Source organism: Balaenoptera borealis (genome assembly GCF_965194805.1).
Source record: "Balaenoptera borealis genome assembly, chromosome: 7".
Taxonomy (NCBI): domain Eukaryota; kingdom Metazoa; phylum Chordata; class Mammalia; order Artiodactyla; family Balaenopteridae; genus Balaenoptera; species Balaenoptera borealis.
This window is the reverse complement of record NC_138864.1, coordinates 13,438,840-13,457,546: the sequence shown is the minus strand read 5'-3', so window position 1 is coordinate 13,457,546 and position 18,707 is coordinate 13,438,840. Positions and strand designations below refer to the sequence as shown.

The following is an 18,707-nucleotide window of genomic DNA, read 5'->3' as shown; positions in this document are numbered from 1 at the left end:
CGTGCCCCGCAGCCCTATGTCAGCCAGCTGCTGAGCCCCCATCTGTGTACACAGAGGTCTTCCCAGGACTCCACTTACCCACAGGAGGGCAGGCTCCCTGGCTTAAGAAAAAGAGACAAAAAACTCAGGCCTGCTCCCGCTCCCTTGCAGTACAGGCTACAGGGCCCAAGGCCCGCTCAGACCAGGACTCCTGACTCCCAGTCCTGGGTTCTGTCCCTAGAGGGTTCCTCACCACCAGGGAAGCTGAGTACCTGGCCCCTCAGTACAGAGACAGGGAAACGATAGAGGCCTCAGGGCTCTATGACCACACAGGACTCAATTAGGGAGTTTACAGAACACTGAGTTGCCCTAAAAGAAGACAGGGAGGAACAGTACATAGACAGATGTGAAAGCCCTAACTCTATGAAAATTCAAGAAAAACTGAATGTTACTGGATAATGGAATTCGTTAGATATGTTAAAATTCAAAGGTTTATCATTTTTGAACATGACTTTTAATTTGAATCACTCATTCACTCAGCTGGTTACTAAGTGCCAACTATGCCGCCAGGGACGTTTCAGGCACTGGCCACACAGTGGACAAGATAAACAGACCCAGGTGCACACAGTGACAGAAAAGCTGCACTGTCCCTCCATCACTTTCTGCCGACTGCCCTCCTCCTGGTTTCCCCAGTGAGAGAACTAGCACGGAGGGCTAAAGACACAAAAAAGGCAGTTTACACAGGGACACACGTGGGAGCTGCCACCCGGGGCCAGAGACAAGGGTGCGGTCTGAGCCAGAGGCCAGAGAAGCAACCGCCACAGGGCAAGCCAACCGCAGAAACAGAAACCAGGGGACAGGTCAGGAGTGTATCCCAAAGGAAAGGGGTGACGAGTGAGCTGAGGACTTCAGGGCTGGACAGCTGCAGGGAGCAAGCGAAGGGTGAAGTAGCGGCGCATGTGACGGTGCAGCGCGTGTCACCACTGGCCTCCCTCCCTCGTGACAGGACTCTCCTGGTTGCCTTGCTCGGGCCTGCACCCCCTGGTCACACATCCCGCTCTCCTGGCCCCCTAGGCAGACGCCCCCTCACCTCATGTACAACCCCCCCAGCTCTCAATCCTTGGGTCTCTTCTCCATCTACACTCACTGCCTCGGTGATCTCATCCAGTCTGTGCCTTTAAACCCACTGTATGCCGATGCTTTTCAAACTCCCACCTCCAGTCCTGCTCCCCTGGGACTCCACCTGCATGGCTCACGGCTTCTCAGACCCCGAAGACCCCGCTGCGGCCAAAGCCTAACCTGCCAGCCTCAGAACCAGCCACCCCCCACCCCTTCCCTCTGCAGCTAATGTCAGCTCCACCCTTCCAGGTGCTCAGGGCAACACATTTTGAGAGGGAGAAAAAAATGAAGTTACATTTAAAATTCAAAATATTAAAGATGTATTTATTACTAAATATAGTTGTCACTAAAATACTATAATAAAAACTGAAGGGGTTTCCCTGGTGGCGCAGTGGTTGAGGGTCTGCCTGCCGGTGCAGGGGACACGAGTTCGAACCCTGGTCTGTGGGGGGGTCCCACATGCCGCAGAGCGACTGGGCCCGTGGGCCACAACTACTGAGCCTGCGCGTCTGGAGCCTGTGCTCCGCAGCGGGAGAGGCCGCGACAGTGAGAGGCCCGCGCACTGTGATGAAGAGTGGCCCCCACTCGCCGCAACTAGAGAAGGCCCACGCACAGGAACGAAGACCCAACACAGCCAAGAATAAATAAATAAATAAATTTATAAAAAAAACAAAACAAAACTGAAGAGTCTATATTCCTAGAAAATCCAAGAAAATGAACAGAGAAACTATTAGAAAACAGAGAATTCAGTATCGGTGTACAGGGCTTATTGAATAAAAACATTAAAATTCTACAGAAGAACATAAAACAAGACTTGAATAAATAAAATATACCCTTGTTCTTAGACAGAAAGACTCAATAATGTAAAGCTGTCATTTCTCTCTAATTCAAAACATAAATTTAATGTATTCCCAATGAAAATTTCAACAGAATTTTCACATGGAAAAATTTTCCAGAAAAGTCTGGGGGCAAGGGATTAAACACTAGTCCCACCAAGTATTAAAATGTATCATAATGAAGCTATGGTAAATAAAACAGCTTGGTACTGGCAAACAAATAGAACAAATGGTTTAGTATCTATGAATAAATGGAATAGAAAAGGAAAGAAACACACAGAAACATACACAGAGCCAATCAGAACCCAACATATGTCACAGTGAATGGCATTTCAAATAAAACCAATGAAGCAAAGGTAAGAGCAGCCAAGAAATGGGTTAGGGCTGCCGGCTGGCACCTGGGGTGGGTCAGGTACCCACCATCAGACAGCCTGGCAGTGAGAGAACAAACTGGTACAATCTCTCTGGGGCCACTTCAGCAACATCCATCAAAATTACACACTTCATACCCTTTGACCCAGTAATTCCTGTTCTGGGAAGTCGTCCAACAGATATCCATACACATGTTCCAAGAAACACATACAGCACAGTCACTGCAGCATCATTTGTGCCCGCAGTAGATTGGAAACAACCTAATGACGCTGCCTGTGGAGACTCACTAAATAATGACGCTACATCCACAGGGTAGAACTCTGAGGGAGTCGAGAGAAAGGCTGTAGTCAAGTCTGACTCTTGGCTACAGGCAGAGTCACCTGGAAAGCTTCTGAAAATCCCGACACAGGGTCGCACCTGGGCCAGTTACATCTGATCTCCAGGGGCAGGCCCAGGAATCAGCATCTTAAAGCCCCGCAGCTGTGAGGACAGTGACAACGCACACCAGGAAAAACGGCACCTGGCACCAGGGAGACTGCATCCTTGTTAGCTGCCTGTCAGCCGCTCGGGGATGTAACTACAAGTCCACACACAGCATACCGTATACAACAGAGAAAATATACATAAATGAATACGAAAAATAAAAAGTTGATAAAACAGAAAACTTTTACAAAAGTACGGACAATGGCTGCCTCTAGGGAGAATTCACTTTCATTACACAGGCTTATAACTTTCAAAAGTATTGACCCTAAATCCAACTGCCAATTTACTACACCACGCAACAGTCAGAGAGTGGGAAACAACATACCAACAACTTGATTTTTTTCGTAACAAATAAATTTTGAGAGAATAAAAGCAAGAGAAACAGAGAGTCAGCTACAAAGTGATATGTGGTTGGAGCCTTATTATAGACTTAAACTTTTTTTTTTAATTATGACAGTATGAGAAAACTGGAAGTTTAAACACTGGTTGAAAACATTTACAGATGAAATGATGAGGTAGAATTTGCTTCTGAATAACACAGGAGGGGGAGAAGTGGCCGGGTGTACTTCACAGGGTTGGCAGTGAGTACACGCGGATTCACTGCATTCTTCTGTCACTTACCTTTGTATTTAAATTCAACCTAATACATTTTCCACAAGGTGCATATACTTTTTTTTTCAATAGGAAAAAGAAAACAAAAGCTAGCATAAAAAGTTATACTTCTTTAGTGACACAGAAAAATATTCAATTAGAAACTGGTTGTGTTAGTTTTGAAAAGTATCTCTTAGATAGTTGTGGTAATAGTTCCTTTTTCTTAACAATAGCAAAGCGAACATACCCATGTCTGGGCCTCTAAGCGCACTGGGAACTGCTTCAATTCCCCATGACTCTGGCCCTCCCTTCTAACTATGATTTCAAGCAAAGCACTTCACCACTGTTCATCTCCATTTCTCCATCTGTTAAAAGGAAGCAGACTGGGCTCTGGCATCTGGAAGTACACATTTCCCAGAGGGAAGAGTACCCTGGGGGAGTCTCACTGGCCCCCTCCTCCTGCCCACAAACATGCTCACTCTATGCTCACTCTCACAGGCTAGGACACCAGGTCATTTTTACCATCCGGCTTCAGTATCCAACCAACTCAACATGAGTCATTGCTGTAAGATATACAGGCCAACCTCTTCTAAAAATGAAGCCTATAAGCTAGAAATGAATTGCAAAATGAAAACAAAAACACAATGCTTCTAGAGGAAAAAAATACTTCTAACAAACAACCTATATCAGGTCTTCCTCATCTGTGATTTAAATCAAATCCCTGAGGCCACTTACACCTGAGGTTCCTTAGAGAAGGGGCAGTTTCAGGGTGAATTGGGTGAAAGAACAGCTTCTATACCAGATGAGACTGAAAACAGACCCTGAGGCAGGCAGGCCCAGCAGAGCCCCAGTGGGGGAAAGCCGGCAGACATCCCTGGACTGCTGGCTTTCTGTTTACTATTCTCTTGAGTGCATGATTACAGCCAACAACCTCATCTGAGCAAAAGAACCTCTTGGGCACAAAACACTCAACAGTGTACAACATGAATTCAAAATCAGCAAAAGGGATGCAGGAAATGCTCAGCATACAATGTTCAGCAAAACAGAAGCCACAGTGTAAGACAATTTTATAAGCATACTTTGTGTGTGTGTGTGTGTGTTCAAACACACCCACGCACACGTTTATATGCATAGAAAAAACTGTAGAAATATCCCAGAAAGTTAATAGGGAGTGGTAGGATGTTTTCTCTTGTTTACACACTTATCTTTATTTTCCAAATAGTCTACACTGAGCATAATGAGGAAGAAAAACAGTTTGTTCTTGTTTAAGTTAAGAAAAGCAATACTGAGAACAGCTCGTACCTACTTGAGGGCTCACTACGCGCCAGGAATCCTGCTCACCAGGTCTTACTCACTGACCTCAGTCAATCTTCACCATAAGCCGACAGGGTGGGTATTTGGGGTAGCATTCCGGTATGTCCACGTGACTCTATCAAAGGGCCTCCTGCAATGGGCACCTGAAAAAGCAGGGACCAACAAAGGAAGGACCCCATTTAGAGACAAACCCAGGAAGCCAGCTCTCAGGCAGCATGACTGCACACAGAAAGGATGCCCCAGCAGAGAGCAGCGCCCTTCTGCTCTTGTGACAGCCCGCCTAAGGGACATCTAAGCCACAGACGTCACGAGACACGGGTGAGCAGAACCGAAGGAGAGGCACTAAGGAATGAACTCAGCACGCATCGGATGCTCACCTAACACACAGCTGGGAGCTGAGAGGGGCTGAGTAAGTCTCTGCCCCAAAAGTGAAAGATGTAAGAACTAGCCATAAACAGATGTAAGATGAAACCCAGGCTCAGAGGAGGCGCGGTTACCTGTGGCGGGCAGCAGAGGGACAGAGGTGCTGGAAGGCCTTGCTGCGTGGACAAGAGCACTGAAGAACGTGAACAGTGCTGTGCTTCCGGCAGATGAACCAGGCACGATGAAGACGAAGCATCTGCTGAGGATACTATTAGAAATCTGAAACTTCTCTTCCAAACTACACCATCCCTTTCCCAAGATGGATCCCTGTAACAGCTGGACACAAAGGCCATGCCACCCAAAATAAAAGAAAGCACTGAGCAGCTTTCTAACACACCCTTGTTCTACCAGGATTTCACCAGATGGGTCAACACATCAAGTAGTTCCATGACACCCCCTTCTCACGAGGCCCTGCTGCCTGCTTCCCTGTGCAGGACAGAGGGGTAGCTCGGGAGGGACTCAGGGCATGTACCACCATTCAACACTGACAGCGCAGGAGCGGCCCTCTGTATCCACAGTTCCACATCCACGATTCAACCAACCACAGACTCTGCAGTATTGTAGTGTTTACTACTGAAAAAAGTCCATGTATAGGTGGATCTGTGCAGTTCAAGGTTGTGTTGTTCAAGGGCCAACTGTAATTTACTCTCAGTGCTTTCTTTCCTTTTTCTTCTTTTTAAAGAATTCTGTTTGTAATTTATTAGGGCAAAAGCCAGAGGTAGCACAGCCTTTTGTACATTTTTGTCAGCATCCCAGCACTAGCAAATGCAGTTATCACTGTTTTGCCTACAGCGACACCTGCAGATTGAGAGGGAAACTGCAGGACCTATGGCCACCGAAGTGGGACCAGACACAGAGATGGAACCCAAGAGGCAAACCCCACCAACAGCTCTGAGAGGTGCCCGACTTAGTGATTAGGACGTTGATGCTGTTGGTTTTGCGTCCCTCTCTCCTTCCACAGCACTAGTAATGTCATCAGCATTTCTGAAAGCTTCCCAGCTCCCTAGAAGTCCTTTGAGCACAGATCACTGGGTCAAGTACAATATAAACACTGGGGCTCTAAGCAGCACTTTTTACAGTATCTTCACTATGGACAACTCATAAACTGTGAAGCTCCTTTGCAGAGTACGTGCACCTTCTCAAAGCTATCTTGTATGGACAAGGAAATTTTTGTGTACCCAAATTCTCTCATCTCTAAGGAATAAAACTGGGCACTTTAAGCACTAGGGTGGCGGCATGTGGCTTTATGTGTAAAAATCTGTACTTTATTTTATGTATAAATGAAAATGTACACTGCAAAAACTTTAACCCATGGTTGGCAGGGCCTAGGCTGGGGACAGGGGGTTGACTCCAAAGTGTGATTTGCCTGTAGACTGAGAGAAGTTGCCATCACCACTACCTAATACTGGGCAGAACCACCAGCAAATGGGTAGCAAGCAGGAGTAATCAGAAATCAGCAATGTCAGACCCAGATTCTAGGTATGTAACTGGTTTTTGGACAGGGTGCCCCACAAAGGCAGTGCTTCTGTGTGGTCACCTAAAGAATAACTATCTTAAGTTATTTAATTAACAGAACCCCCAGATCTACAGTTTATAGGATAAGCAATTCTGGGCACTGACTGGAAGGACTTGGGGGGCCACAAAAGCTACAACAAGGACAAGGATGGCTTTCATGTTCCACTTCAGATCTGCCACAATACAGCCTTTCAGATGGAACTAGAGAGATGTGGACCACAATTTCTTGTTTTGTTCACAGAAAACCAGTGAATACCTGAAGGCTGAGAAGGTTCAGTCCACGGAAGCGTTGAGCCTGCAGCACCAAACTAAGGTTTCCTGGAACACACCCAAGTCTTCAGTCTATACTTACACCAGGTTAGGACTCGCAAAACTAACGCTGATACTAACCTGGAACACAACTCATTGGTCCAAGAATAAAAAATAGGGTCTCTACAAGACAACAAGGCAGCTATTCTAATCTATTACTCAGGAATTAAAAACAAATCCCCTCTTTTAATAGAGTTCTTAGAAATCATAAAAAGAATGCAAAAAAATTAGTAAAGCAAAGTATATAGTTCATAGTAGAAAAATTAGAAAATACAGTAAGGGGCAACGACGGCAATGAAAAACACTCACAGTTCCACCACTATTCATAATGTATTTCCTTCTGGGCTTTTTCTCTGCATGTACACTTAACCCCCCTTGAACAGCAGGGGGTTAGGGGCACCGACCCTCCATGCAGTCGAACTTGGACTTTGAGACTCTGCAGTCTTGCCCCAACCCATCTCCACAAAATTTATTTTCTCCCTACTCCGCATTTTATGTCACTCCAAGTTGTTCACTTTGCTTCATTAACTAGGAACTACATTCAAAGAGTACCCAAAACAGGTTAGAGCGAGAGTGCAAGGAGAGGGAAGAACAGAAGGGAAGTTTAGTCAGAGAAGGGCCAAGGGGGAGAGGCAACCAGGAGAGGGCAGGGAATAGTCCTACCAAAGAGGGAAGAGAGCAGATTCGCCTAAAGACAGAGCAGGCCAGGAGCAGCATGCCGTCTTTCAGACACTGCCACAGCTCATACACAAGGAGGTTTCAGCTCTGCTCACCCAAACAGGGGCAGGGAAGCACCAGGAAGCAGAATTCCTGAAAAGTGAGGACGAGTACAGCACAGGGCTTGATCTAAGCCCTACCACTCATTAGCTGCATGACCCTTGGCTCATTCAATATTCACAACAGCCTCTGAGGGAGGTGCTGTTATTATCACCTCCACTTTACAAAGGAGAAAACTGAGACACAGAAAGGTGACGCAGCTTGCCCAAGGTAATACATTTACTAAGTGGCAGGCTCTGAGGGGACTCTGGGTCCGCAGTCCCCCATTCCAGACAACCTCTTTGGGTGTACGTTAGACCAAGAGAACTGTGGGCCCATGTCCCAGCAGTGGCTCCTGCAGGGAAAAAACAGAGTCAAGACACACAGACAGGCAGGTCTCACGGGAAAGCATAACTCTATGAGCCCAGTGCTCTAACTCTGGTCTAGCTCTTAACTGGCTGTTTGACTGTGGGCAGATTATTACCTTACCCTATAGAGAGAAAAAGGAAGAATACTGAAACCAGTTGACCTCCCATCCTACACACTATAAGGCAGTTTGCAAACATGAAGAGCTAACTAAATGCTGAAATAGAGTCAGTGTGTTACCAAGTAAGACCCACTTAGGGACAAACCCAATCACCAGATGTGAAGCAAGAAAGAAGCCACCTCTGACATAAAACTAGCAATGTTTCCTTAGGTCAGTCTTCCAAGGCAAAAGAAACAAAAGCAAAATAAACAAATAGGACGTAATCAAACTTATAAGCTTTTTCAGAGCAAAGGAAACCATAAACAAAACGAAAAGACAACCTAAGGAAGGGGAGAAAATATTTGCAAACAATGCAACCAACAAGGGCCTAATCCCCAAAATATACAAATAACTCACACAACTCAATAATAAAAAAACAAATAACCCAAATGAAAAATGGGCAGAAGACCTATATAGACATTTCTCCAAAGAAGACACACAGATGGCCAATAGACACGTGAAAAGATGCTCAAATCGCTAATTGTTAGAGAAATGCAAATCAAAACTACAATGAGGTATCACTTCACACAGGTCAGAATGGCCATCATTAAAAAACTCTACAAATAACAAATGCTGGAGAAGGTGTGGAGGAAAGGGACCCTCTTGCACTGTTGGTGGGAATGTAAATTGGTGCAGCCACTATGAAGAACAGTATGGAGGTTCCTTAAACAACTAAAAATAGAGTTACCACATGATCCAGCAATACCACTCCTGGGCATATACCCGGAGAAAACTCTAATCTGAAAAGATATATGCACCCCAGTGTTCACTGCAGCACTATTTACAATAGGCAAGACATGGAAGCAACCTAAGTGTCCATCGACAGATGAATGGATAAAGAAGATGTGAGATACACACACACACACACACACACACACACACACACACACAATGGAATACTACTCGGCCATAAAAAAGAACGAAATAATGCCATTTGCAGCAACATGGACGGACCTAGAGATTATCATACTAAGTACGTCAGAGAAAAACAAATATCATATGATAACACTTATATATGGAATCTTAAAAAAAAAAAAAAAAGAAGATACAAATGAACTTATATACAAAACAGAAACAGACCTACAGACACAGAAAACAAACTTATGGTTACCAAAGGGGAAAGGGAGGTGGGGATAAGTTAGGAGTTTGGGATTACCAGATACACACTGCTATGTATAAAATAGATACCCAACAAGGCCCTACTGTATAGCACAGGGAGCTATATTCAATATCTTGTAATAAACCATGATGAAAAAAAGAAAAGAAAGAAGCCACAAAGTAGAAATTCTTACTTGGGAAGAGCTGGTGGTCTCCTCGGGACTTCAGCAGCGCCAGCATCTGTTCCTGGTGGCTCTGCCTCCCCGGAGCGGTGGGCCACTTCCTGCTCGGCACCCTGCGGGCCGGGAGGCTCCTGAGGCCCGCCCGAGTCTGCGGTGGAGTCCACCTCCACCTCCTGAACCGGGGCTGGGACCGGCTCCCGCTCAGCCGTGGCCGCTGCCACAGCCGTGGCCGCCTCCTCTTCCTTCCGCCTGACCTTCTCCTCCAGCTCCTTCCTCCTCTTTTCATCATCCTGACGGGCCATGCGGTCAAAGGTTTTGAATACCTAAAATCAAACAGCAATCCTGCAATCAGTTCATCCGCCCAGTACCGTACCACACATTCTGCAGAAATACAGCAAAATCTGGTAAATAAAGAATGAAAAAGCAGTAGACGAAAAAAAATGTTCCCACTGGCAAAATGGAAATGCACTTCAACTTCACCAAATGCCGCTAGGAAAACAATCTTTAAAGGGGAGTTCCAAAATCAATGAAAGTGAAACCTTTACAAGCCAAGGCTCAAAATATTTACACGCCTATGAGGTCAACTTTCAAGTCTAAATGATGCATAACTAAATGGTCTCACCTGTCATTACTTTTATAGCCCCCGAGAGCCTTGTTCGAAATGCAAAGAACACGCTGTCCTGGTACTGAGAGCTGTAAAGGCACCAACAACTCAGACGAAAGAAGAGAAGATGGGAATTAGTTGAATTTCAATCCACAAAATACAAGCCGGCTCACTGGACTGCTGCTATCTTCCCACACTGCACGGGCTGAGGGAAGGTGTGGGTCTTAGCCTGGGAATTCAACAAACATCCATGATGTGCCTACAATGTGCAAGGGGCACCAAAAATCAAAATGACAGCTCCCAACCTCGAAGAACTCAATTTTCTGGTGTGTGGATCAGTCATTAATCTTTTCTGGGCCACAGTCACACCCACAAAAGTGCTGGGACTCTCCATCCAAAAAGTGCACAAGAAAATGGCATTTTGTATGCACCATTCGAGGGCGCACATAACCCTGAAGTGCAGCCAGGACAGACCCAGACGTGACAACTCTGACAGGAAGAGGCTGTGACGAATACACGTGATGCCATCAGAATGAGGGTGCAAATGAGCATTTCCAGTGAAAGAGAGCTACGGAAGTTTCTTGGAAGAAGGCGCTCTGCCTCAGACCTTGAATGAAAGGCACACCTTCCAGAGGGAATGACAGGAGGAAATGTCACAGCTCCAAGAGGCAGGGTCACCAAGAAATATATCCTATGGTATCTCCTCCCGGAGGCAGGAAAGCTGGGAGATCCACCTTGAAAAGTGGGTGGGAGAAGACCCTTACATTCAATCCAGCAACCTCGCTCCGTGGTATTTACCCAAAGGAGTTGAAAACATGTCCACCCAAAACCCCGTACACGGGTTGCGTATAGCAACTTTATTCATGATTGCCAAAACTTGGAAGCAACCACGATATCCTTCAGCAGGTGAATGGATAAACAAACTGTGGTACATCCAGACAATGGAATATGATTCTGTGATGAAAGAAATGAGCTATTAAGCCATGAAAAAACATGGAAGAACCTTAAATGCATATCAGTAAAAGAAACCAATCTGAAAAGGCTACACAGTGTATGATTCCAACTATATGACACTGTGGAAAAGGCAAAATTTTAAAGACAATAAAAAGACCAGTGGTTGCCAGAGGTTGGGGGGAGGGAGGTTGGAGGGAGCAGGTAGAGCTCACAGGATTTTTTTAGGGCAGTGAAAATACTTTGTGTGGTACCATAATGAGGACTACATGCCATCACACATTTGTCCAAACCCCATAAAATGAACAGTAAGAGTGAACCCTGAAGTAAACTGTGGGTTTAGGTGACTATGATATGTCAATGTAAGTCCATCAACTGTAAGAAATGCACCACTCTGGTGGCAGCTGTTGGTATAGGGGACGCTGGGGGAGGGAGGGTGGGCAGGGGGGACATAAGAAATCTCTGTACCTTCTCTTCCATTTCGCTCTGAACCTAAAACTACTCTAAAAAAATAGTCTTAATAAAATAAAAATGTCTTAAGGTGTGTAGGACTGTTTCCAAAGGGCTAGAATGCAGACACGTGCTACATAACTGTTGCGTGCACTGGGCAGGAAGACAGAACCAAAGAAGTTACTAACTATGTCAATGTTTTTACAGACATTCTCTCAAAACCCTCGTGAAAATGCTGTGAGGAAGGCACTGACATTTCAAAGATAATGGAAAACTAAGCTCGGAGAGGGTAACCTGCCCAAGGTCCTGCCAGTGAAAGAAGAAAGTAAAAAATTATACAGGAAACACACCAAACACTGAAAGGAGATGTAGGCAGAGGAAGGTAAGTAAAACCCTAAGGCTAAAAACTGGAAACAATATCTCTCTCTACTTCTTCAGAGAACCTGACCCCTGACTCACTCCTCTTGTTCTCACGTCAATGACACCGGACACCAGACCCGTTGCCCTCAGAGCCATTCATCCTCCTGACGCCCCACATCTTCATCTTAACTCCAGAAAAGAAGCAACAGCAAGGGATCTCTCCAAACGCCGGGAGCCTCCCTCGGACCCTGGGCCTCACGTTCCTCGCTGCACTGCGGCGCCCACCGCCCCTGCTTACTCAGCACCCTGCCTGCTCCCTGGCTTCACCTCTCACGTCGCCACTGACCTCAGCACTCATTTCAGAATCCCGGACTGCGGAGCTGGAAGAGATGTCCCTGACCTCCAATCAACCTTCTCAACTGACAGAGAGGAGAGTGATTCTCCCAAGACTTCCCGGCAAGCTCAGAACAGATAGAGCCAGCTTTCCTGACTCTCATGGGGGGGACTTCTAAGCTTGCCAAACTGGACTCCAGAATAAACACAGAGGACCCACTGATACGAATGAAATGTCATTCAAAATTATTGTTTTCTTAAAACATCCTAGTAAATCATGGAGTGGAATACAATTTCTATATGCATCTTTCCTGCTGAGGGTCCTGCAAGCTGTACATTCAGACTGTGCAAGCCCTAAGAATTAGGAGGAAAAGTCTGAGAAGGCTTAAACCTCACCAACAGCCCATACCCCAAAATATCAAGGGAGAACTTTTGGGTTCCAGAACAGAGTACCCCAATACTCCCATCCAAACCCTCTTTGTCTGAGTTCTGAAGAGACCCCCAAGCACCCCACTGCCAAATGCCTCTGTGGATAAAAGAACAGCTCCCCAGGATTTACCCTGATCTACCCAACCAAAATAGCCAGGGAATATCTGCTCTTTTAAAGTTCCTTGGGCAATACTGATGATTCAGAACCACTTTCAAAAAACACTACACCCCTCCTATCTGCTGGAAACTGTCCCCCTTGGTTTCCCTGAAACTTACTGCCCTGCCCACTTCCCTCCATCCCCCTCCCGCTCACCTCCATCCCCCTCCCACTCACACAGCCTCTTCCTTCTCCCATCCCTTCTCTGGGATCCTTCCCCAAAGCGCTATCCTCCACCTTCAGTTCCTCTCCTTCAAACCACTCAGATTCCTCTACCTTCCTTAAAATCCAGCCCCACAATTCAACAGCCTGTGGGCAGGGACTTCTGCCTGCCATCTCCAACTCAACTAAGCTTCTTCCCCTAAACTCAGGTGACAGTTCAGTGAATGCATTATCATTATTACAGTGCCCAGGTTTGAAACCCTGGATCACCTCTGGCCCATCCCAACCCTCTCTCTGCCCTGCTCTCCACCCCCACTTTATTAAACTGTTCACCAAATCTTAACCTTAAGGGTGTCTGAAGCATAGTAGGTGTCTTACATGAATTACCTCTGTCAGTTACCTGTAAAACAAGGGAAAAGACCAACCTTTCAGGTTGTGTTAGAAATAAATAACATCCTAGAATGTAAAATACATAACAACTGGTACATACTAGGTGCTCAGTAAATGTTCCTTTCTCCTTTACATCTTTTCTGCAAAGATCACCCTAGACAAAAGTGTTGCCACCCTACAATGGATTGGTTAAATAATAGAACAGAAAGATCTGGAATCCGAAAAATGAAGTTTTGAGTTCCAGCTCTATGATGAGTTTGGTCAAATCACCTATCCTTGCTGAACTGGCACCCTCATCTGCCACATAAAACTCAACCTTATCTATTTCACAGTCTTCCATGAAAGCATTAATTTGACATTCACAGTCTTCCATGAAAGCATTAATTTGACATAAGGGCCTCCTAAAAACCATCTCTGACACACAGCTCTCTGATCACTCAGATGGCACTTAACAACTACAAGGATGAGGAACAGCCTTAAGTTTTGAAACTGAATACCACCCTCACTCCTCATTTGACCATATTATCTTTGGTAGTTAAACATTTTAAACTTCTGTTTCTTCATGCAGGCACTGAGGAAAATAATACCTGACCAACTTGCAGCTTGTAGCAAGTCTTCAGGAGATGAACATTTGAAATCACTTCATAAACCGTAAAACGCTACAGAACCGTGGGAGGTTATCACCAGCATTTCTACCTTCTCAGGTTCCTAGAAACAGGCTCAATGCTTGACTGAGTACCTTCTTTCAATCCCATCAAAGTCCCACCTCTTCGAGTAGCACTGACATATATACACTACCAAATGTAAAATAGATAGCTAGTGGGAAGCAGCCACATAGCACAGGGAGATGAGCTCGGTGCTTTGTGACCACCTAGAGGGGTGGGACAGGGAGGGTGGGAGGGAGACGCAAGAGGGAAGAGATATGGGGATGTATGTATACGTATAGCTGATTCACTTTGTTATACAGCAGAAAGTAACGTAACATTGTAAAGCAATTATATTCCAATAAAGATGTTTGAAGAAAAAAAAAAAAGTCCCACCTCCTCTATAAAACTTTTCCCCATTTCCAAACCATCATTTCTATTCCTTTCCTTCCAATGGGCTCTGTCACATAATTGGCCTTGCATAGTTCTCTGTTACTGTATTTTACCTCCTTAACTAGAGCATAAGTATCCCAAGGAGAGAGACCATTATTTAACCATCTGCATTACCAGTGTATCTCCAATGCTTCTGGCAGCTGAGAGTATAAATACACTCAGTACATAAACTCTTGGTTATTACATTCCAAGTACCCCGTCAACGTCATTGAATAAGTATTAACAGCACCTCAAACACACAATAAACTTAACCTGGGATGTACAGATATATGTTCAAATGTAAACTTATTAAGTACTACTATGACTGTCTTTGACCTGAAAAGTCACACTTCGAACAGGGGGACCACACCCATCAATCACAGTCTCCCTTCCACGTCCAGTCGTCGCAGTTCTGGGGTGTGCAGGTGTCCGTGCTGCCGCCCGTTCCCCCGTCTAGCCTGCACTATTTTCATTCTCTGACTGGAAGGCCCTGGCACCTCGAAGGGTTACACGTTGCGGGAGCTGACCCTGGCCCTGAGCGTCGATGTACTACTACTTCTGATATCCAAGTGCACCCGGTCGGACCAGGCTGCTCGAGAGCCAGCCCGTCTCGCACGGAAGGAGTAAACTGATACCCCAAGAGCATGTCTGCTGAAGCCGCGGCCCCAGTAGGCTGGTCCGGGGCAGCGCCAGAGGATGAACTGAGGCCGGCAGCGGACGGAGCGGCGGGCTCGCAGGGGTCTGGGCTCCCGGAGAGTCGGGGGCTACGGGGGCGCGCTCGCGGGGGTCGGGGTCGGGGCTCCCACGGCCTCCCCCCACCTCCCCCACCCCCCCCCACGGCCTTCCCCCACCTCCTCCACCTCCCCCCACCCCGAGCTTCCCGCCGGCCGCGCATTACCTGCAGCACCAGAGCCTGCGCGGCCCCCGGCGGGAAGCCCATGCGGTCCGACGGGTGGCGCAGCAGGCGGTAGAAGTCCGTCTTGCGGTAGAGGAAGCCGAAGAGCACACGCAGAAAGTCCTGAACGTTGCCCACGTGCTGCAGGATGCCCAACAGGGCCTGATCGTACAGCTCCGCCGCCCCGGGCTCCATGGCGTCGCCGGCCGGAGGGAAGCTCACTCACTGCGGGCGCGGCCCGGACACCGGCCTGAGGCCATTTCCGGTGCGCTGCGGTAACGGCTCCGGCAGCCAGCGCGCCCGTGAAACTTCCGGTCCGCGCTCGTTCGCCCCCGCGGTAGGGCTTGGCTGGGCTGCGTTTGAGCCGACTTGACGCGGGCCCCGCCCCCACCACCCCCTGGCTTCCCGAGCGGTCTGGCTGAGGAGGGGACGTGGGCCCAGAAATGCAAGAAGGCCCGGAGCTGCGGGACTGAGGGCGCCTAGTGGCCATGCTGGCAACGGACGGAAGAGGTGTAGCGCGGGCAAGTGTTACGTGCGTCTCGCTGTTGTCACGTGGTCTATGGGTTGTGTTCCCGACTGGGTGACCTGAGCCCCAGGCGGGACAGCGGGGGCCTTTTGCTGGCGCGTCAGAAGAGGAAATGCGAGCGCTTACTGGTGGTGTCTGTCCTGTTAGTAACGGAGCCGTGGGTGAAATGCAAGGTGAAGTGCATAAATACAAGAAGACAAGAATGTAAAGTGAGTGCATGCACAAATATTAAATGGAAAGAGCTAGGTGCAGAGTAGAGAATCTGACGTGCCATCCTGTGAAATATACATATACGTATGTATGTGTGCGTAGTATATACATTGTATGCGTAGTATACACACAGCGTGTATACGTGTCCTGTATGTCAAAGCATAATCTTAAACTAAAAATATAACTCTCATACAAATATATAATGAACACATGTGAAACATTTATACATTTTAAGTAAAGTAACCAGTGATATGATAAAGCTAGTTTGGAGAAGCTTTTGGAGAAACTGGGTATTTATCAACACTTTGAGAAAACAGAGTAAGATTGCTAGGTGGGATACGAAGCTGGCTCGTGTCCTACAAAATGATGTAGATTATCTTTTCCAGTGGATAGAAATGATTTGCATCTCTACTGGCCTAAAATCTACGGGTTAACATATATCTTCATAGTGCATGGGCTCTAATGAATTGTAAATAAAGGCAAACTCAGATAAATTGCCCTAGAGCAGTGGTTCTGAAACTCTCTGGACTTAGGACCCATTTACTGGGAATCCCTGGCGGTCCGGTGGTTAGGACTCTGAGCTCTCACTGCCGAGGGCCCAGGTTCAATCCCTCGTCAGGGAACTAAGATCCCACATTTCATGAGGCGCGGCCAAAAGAAAAAGAAAAAAAAAAGGACCCATTTTCACTCTTAAAATTTATTGAAGACTCCAAAGAGTCTTCAATATTTTATGTAGATTATGCTTATCGGTAGTTACCATATTGGAAATTAAAACTGAGAAAATTTTTAAATATTTCTTTATGCATTCTAATAACCATAAAAAACACATTACATATTAACGTATTTTTATGAAGAAATAATGTTCTTCAAAGCAGTAAAAGTTTTTGAGAAACATAGCAGCCTTTTAAATTTTGCAAATCTCTTTACTATCTAGCTTAATTGAAGACAGCAAAATTCTCACATCTGCTGCATTCACTGCATTGCAATATGTTGTTTTGATTGAAGTATAAGAAACCCAGTCTCATACAAATAGTAGTTTGTCTTTTTAATTAAATGTGAGGAGTATTCTTGGAAACTACACCAAAATTCTACAGATTGTAGTTTCTCAGTGGTTAGTTGCAATATGGAATCTGAAAACCATATCAGTAAATGTTTCCTACTTTGTCACATTAATACCCATTGGTCTATCCTATACTTGGAATGGATCTTTGTTGGTTCACAATCTAGCCCCCGTACACCCAGGGCAAGGAGAGACCAAAGAAAGAGGCAAACCACTTCAGATTGGTAGGTGGCAGGTTTAATAAGCAAGGGAAATAACTTACAAGGCTTGCCTGGGCAGCCACTCTGCCAGAATCTTAAAAGTTTATACAGAAGCCTTAACTGGGTTCAGTCATGTACTCTGTCCGGATGGTCTCATCAACACGTTACTCTCTCAAGGCCGTTTCCCTGAAAACAGCTCCCACTGTGGGAATGGTAGGCAGAGCGTACATTACAAGGACAGCAGAAGGGGTGAGGAGTCTCCCATTGCCTGGGTCCAGCTGGAGGCTCAACCAGGGATAGTGTTCTCTTGATTACCCGCCCCCGACAATCTTTTTTACACACATGATTTTGTAACACCAGAATGAAAGGAAGAATGTGATGCAAGAATCTAACTGTATTAAAAATGTAGGAAACAGCCTCTCTGAAAGGGGTGGTAGAAAAAGATGCTGACCTAAGTAACTTTGGAAATGAATGGCGTCTGGAAGACTAAAGGCTAAAGGACCTGTACATAGACACTTAATTCTCAGGTTGTTTTCCACAGGGACATGAGTTATCATTTCTGAGACTACTACATATGTACAGAGGAAATGAACAATTATGTAAATGGTGAGAGTGGTACAGCCAGGCTTCTCACTGTTGGCATGGGAGGCTACAGATAAGCAAGAGAGCAGTCTAGAATGATTCGTGTGGTTAGGGTTAGAGGTGGAGGCATCAGCATAAACTCCTGTTTAGCTTAATATAGATACAGATGGCTACATATAGCAATATTTATAGAAATGTGTACATACATGGGGCAGTATACACACATATGTTTCCTTGCTCTCTCTCAGCTGAGAGGACCCAGAAGCAACAATGCCCCAGCAGCAACGCACACACTGAACACCCAGATCCTGGTTTCTAATCCCATCTCCAACAGAAGAGCTAGAACTCCTGGGAGAAACGGCTGACTCTAGGACTGGAGCAGAAATATACAAGTTGAGCCTGGATCATCTTATAATGCCAGAAAGTAAGGAAGTGCTCAAAAAGGGGAAAAAAATCCACAGTGATGGGAGTATGCCAAAGGGACCCAGGAGCCAACTGAAAGAGCTCCCAATGGCCAAACATGGGACAATTTGAGCCTCAAATAAAGTAGTAGTATATTAGAACCCAAAGTATAAAATGAGTTTCCGTGAGTCCATACTGATATAGATACCATACCGAATAAATAAATAAATGGAGGGGAATAGACAATTTTCCTGTTCAGAAGAGTTCTAAATAATTTATGTAAACACCCCACCCGCCAGGAGGTAGAACATAACTCCCCCCTCCTTAAGTGTGGGCTGTGCATAGCGACTTCCGGCCAAAGAGCACAGCATGGAAACAGGTGCAAGATAACTGTACAGGGAAGACGCAACCTCAGCC

General features: G+C 46.1%; 1 protein-coding gene and 1 long non-coding RNA gene across 4 annotated transcripts in view; one reads left to right on the top strand and one right to left on the bottom strand.

The window, feature by feature from the left end:
* NUDCD3 (NudC domain containing 3) overlaps positions 1-15,590 on the bottom strand; it is a 74,068-nt gene extending 58,478 nt beyond the window's left edge. Inside the window, exons 1-2 of one of the 3 annotated variants that reach the window (XM_082399885.1) lie at positions 15,314-15,590; positions 9,516-9,826 (exon numbers count right to left, since the gene is read on the bottom strand). In XM_082399885.1, coding sequence (XP_082256011.1) covers positions 9,516-9,826; positions 15,314-15,505 — 503 coding nt within the window. In that variant the 5' untranslated portion in view covers positions 15,506-15,590. The remainder of the gene's footprint in view (positions 1-9,515; positions 9,827-15,313) is intronic. The other 2 variants (XM_082399884.1, XM_082399883.1) reach the window with 2 other exon arrangements.
* A 247-nt stretch (positions 15,591-15,837) lies between these two features.
* LOC309632394 lies at positions 15,838-18,451 on the top strand. The gene is made up of 2 exons (XR_014246877.1): positions 15,838-16,045; positions 18,137-18,451. It is a non-coding gene; the product is annotated as an uncharacterized lncRNA (long non-coding RNA).
* Positions 18,452-18,707: the final 256 nt, after the last annotated feature.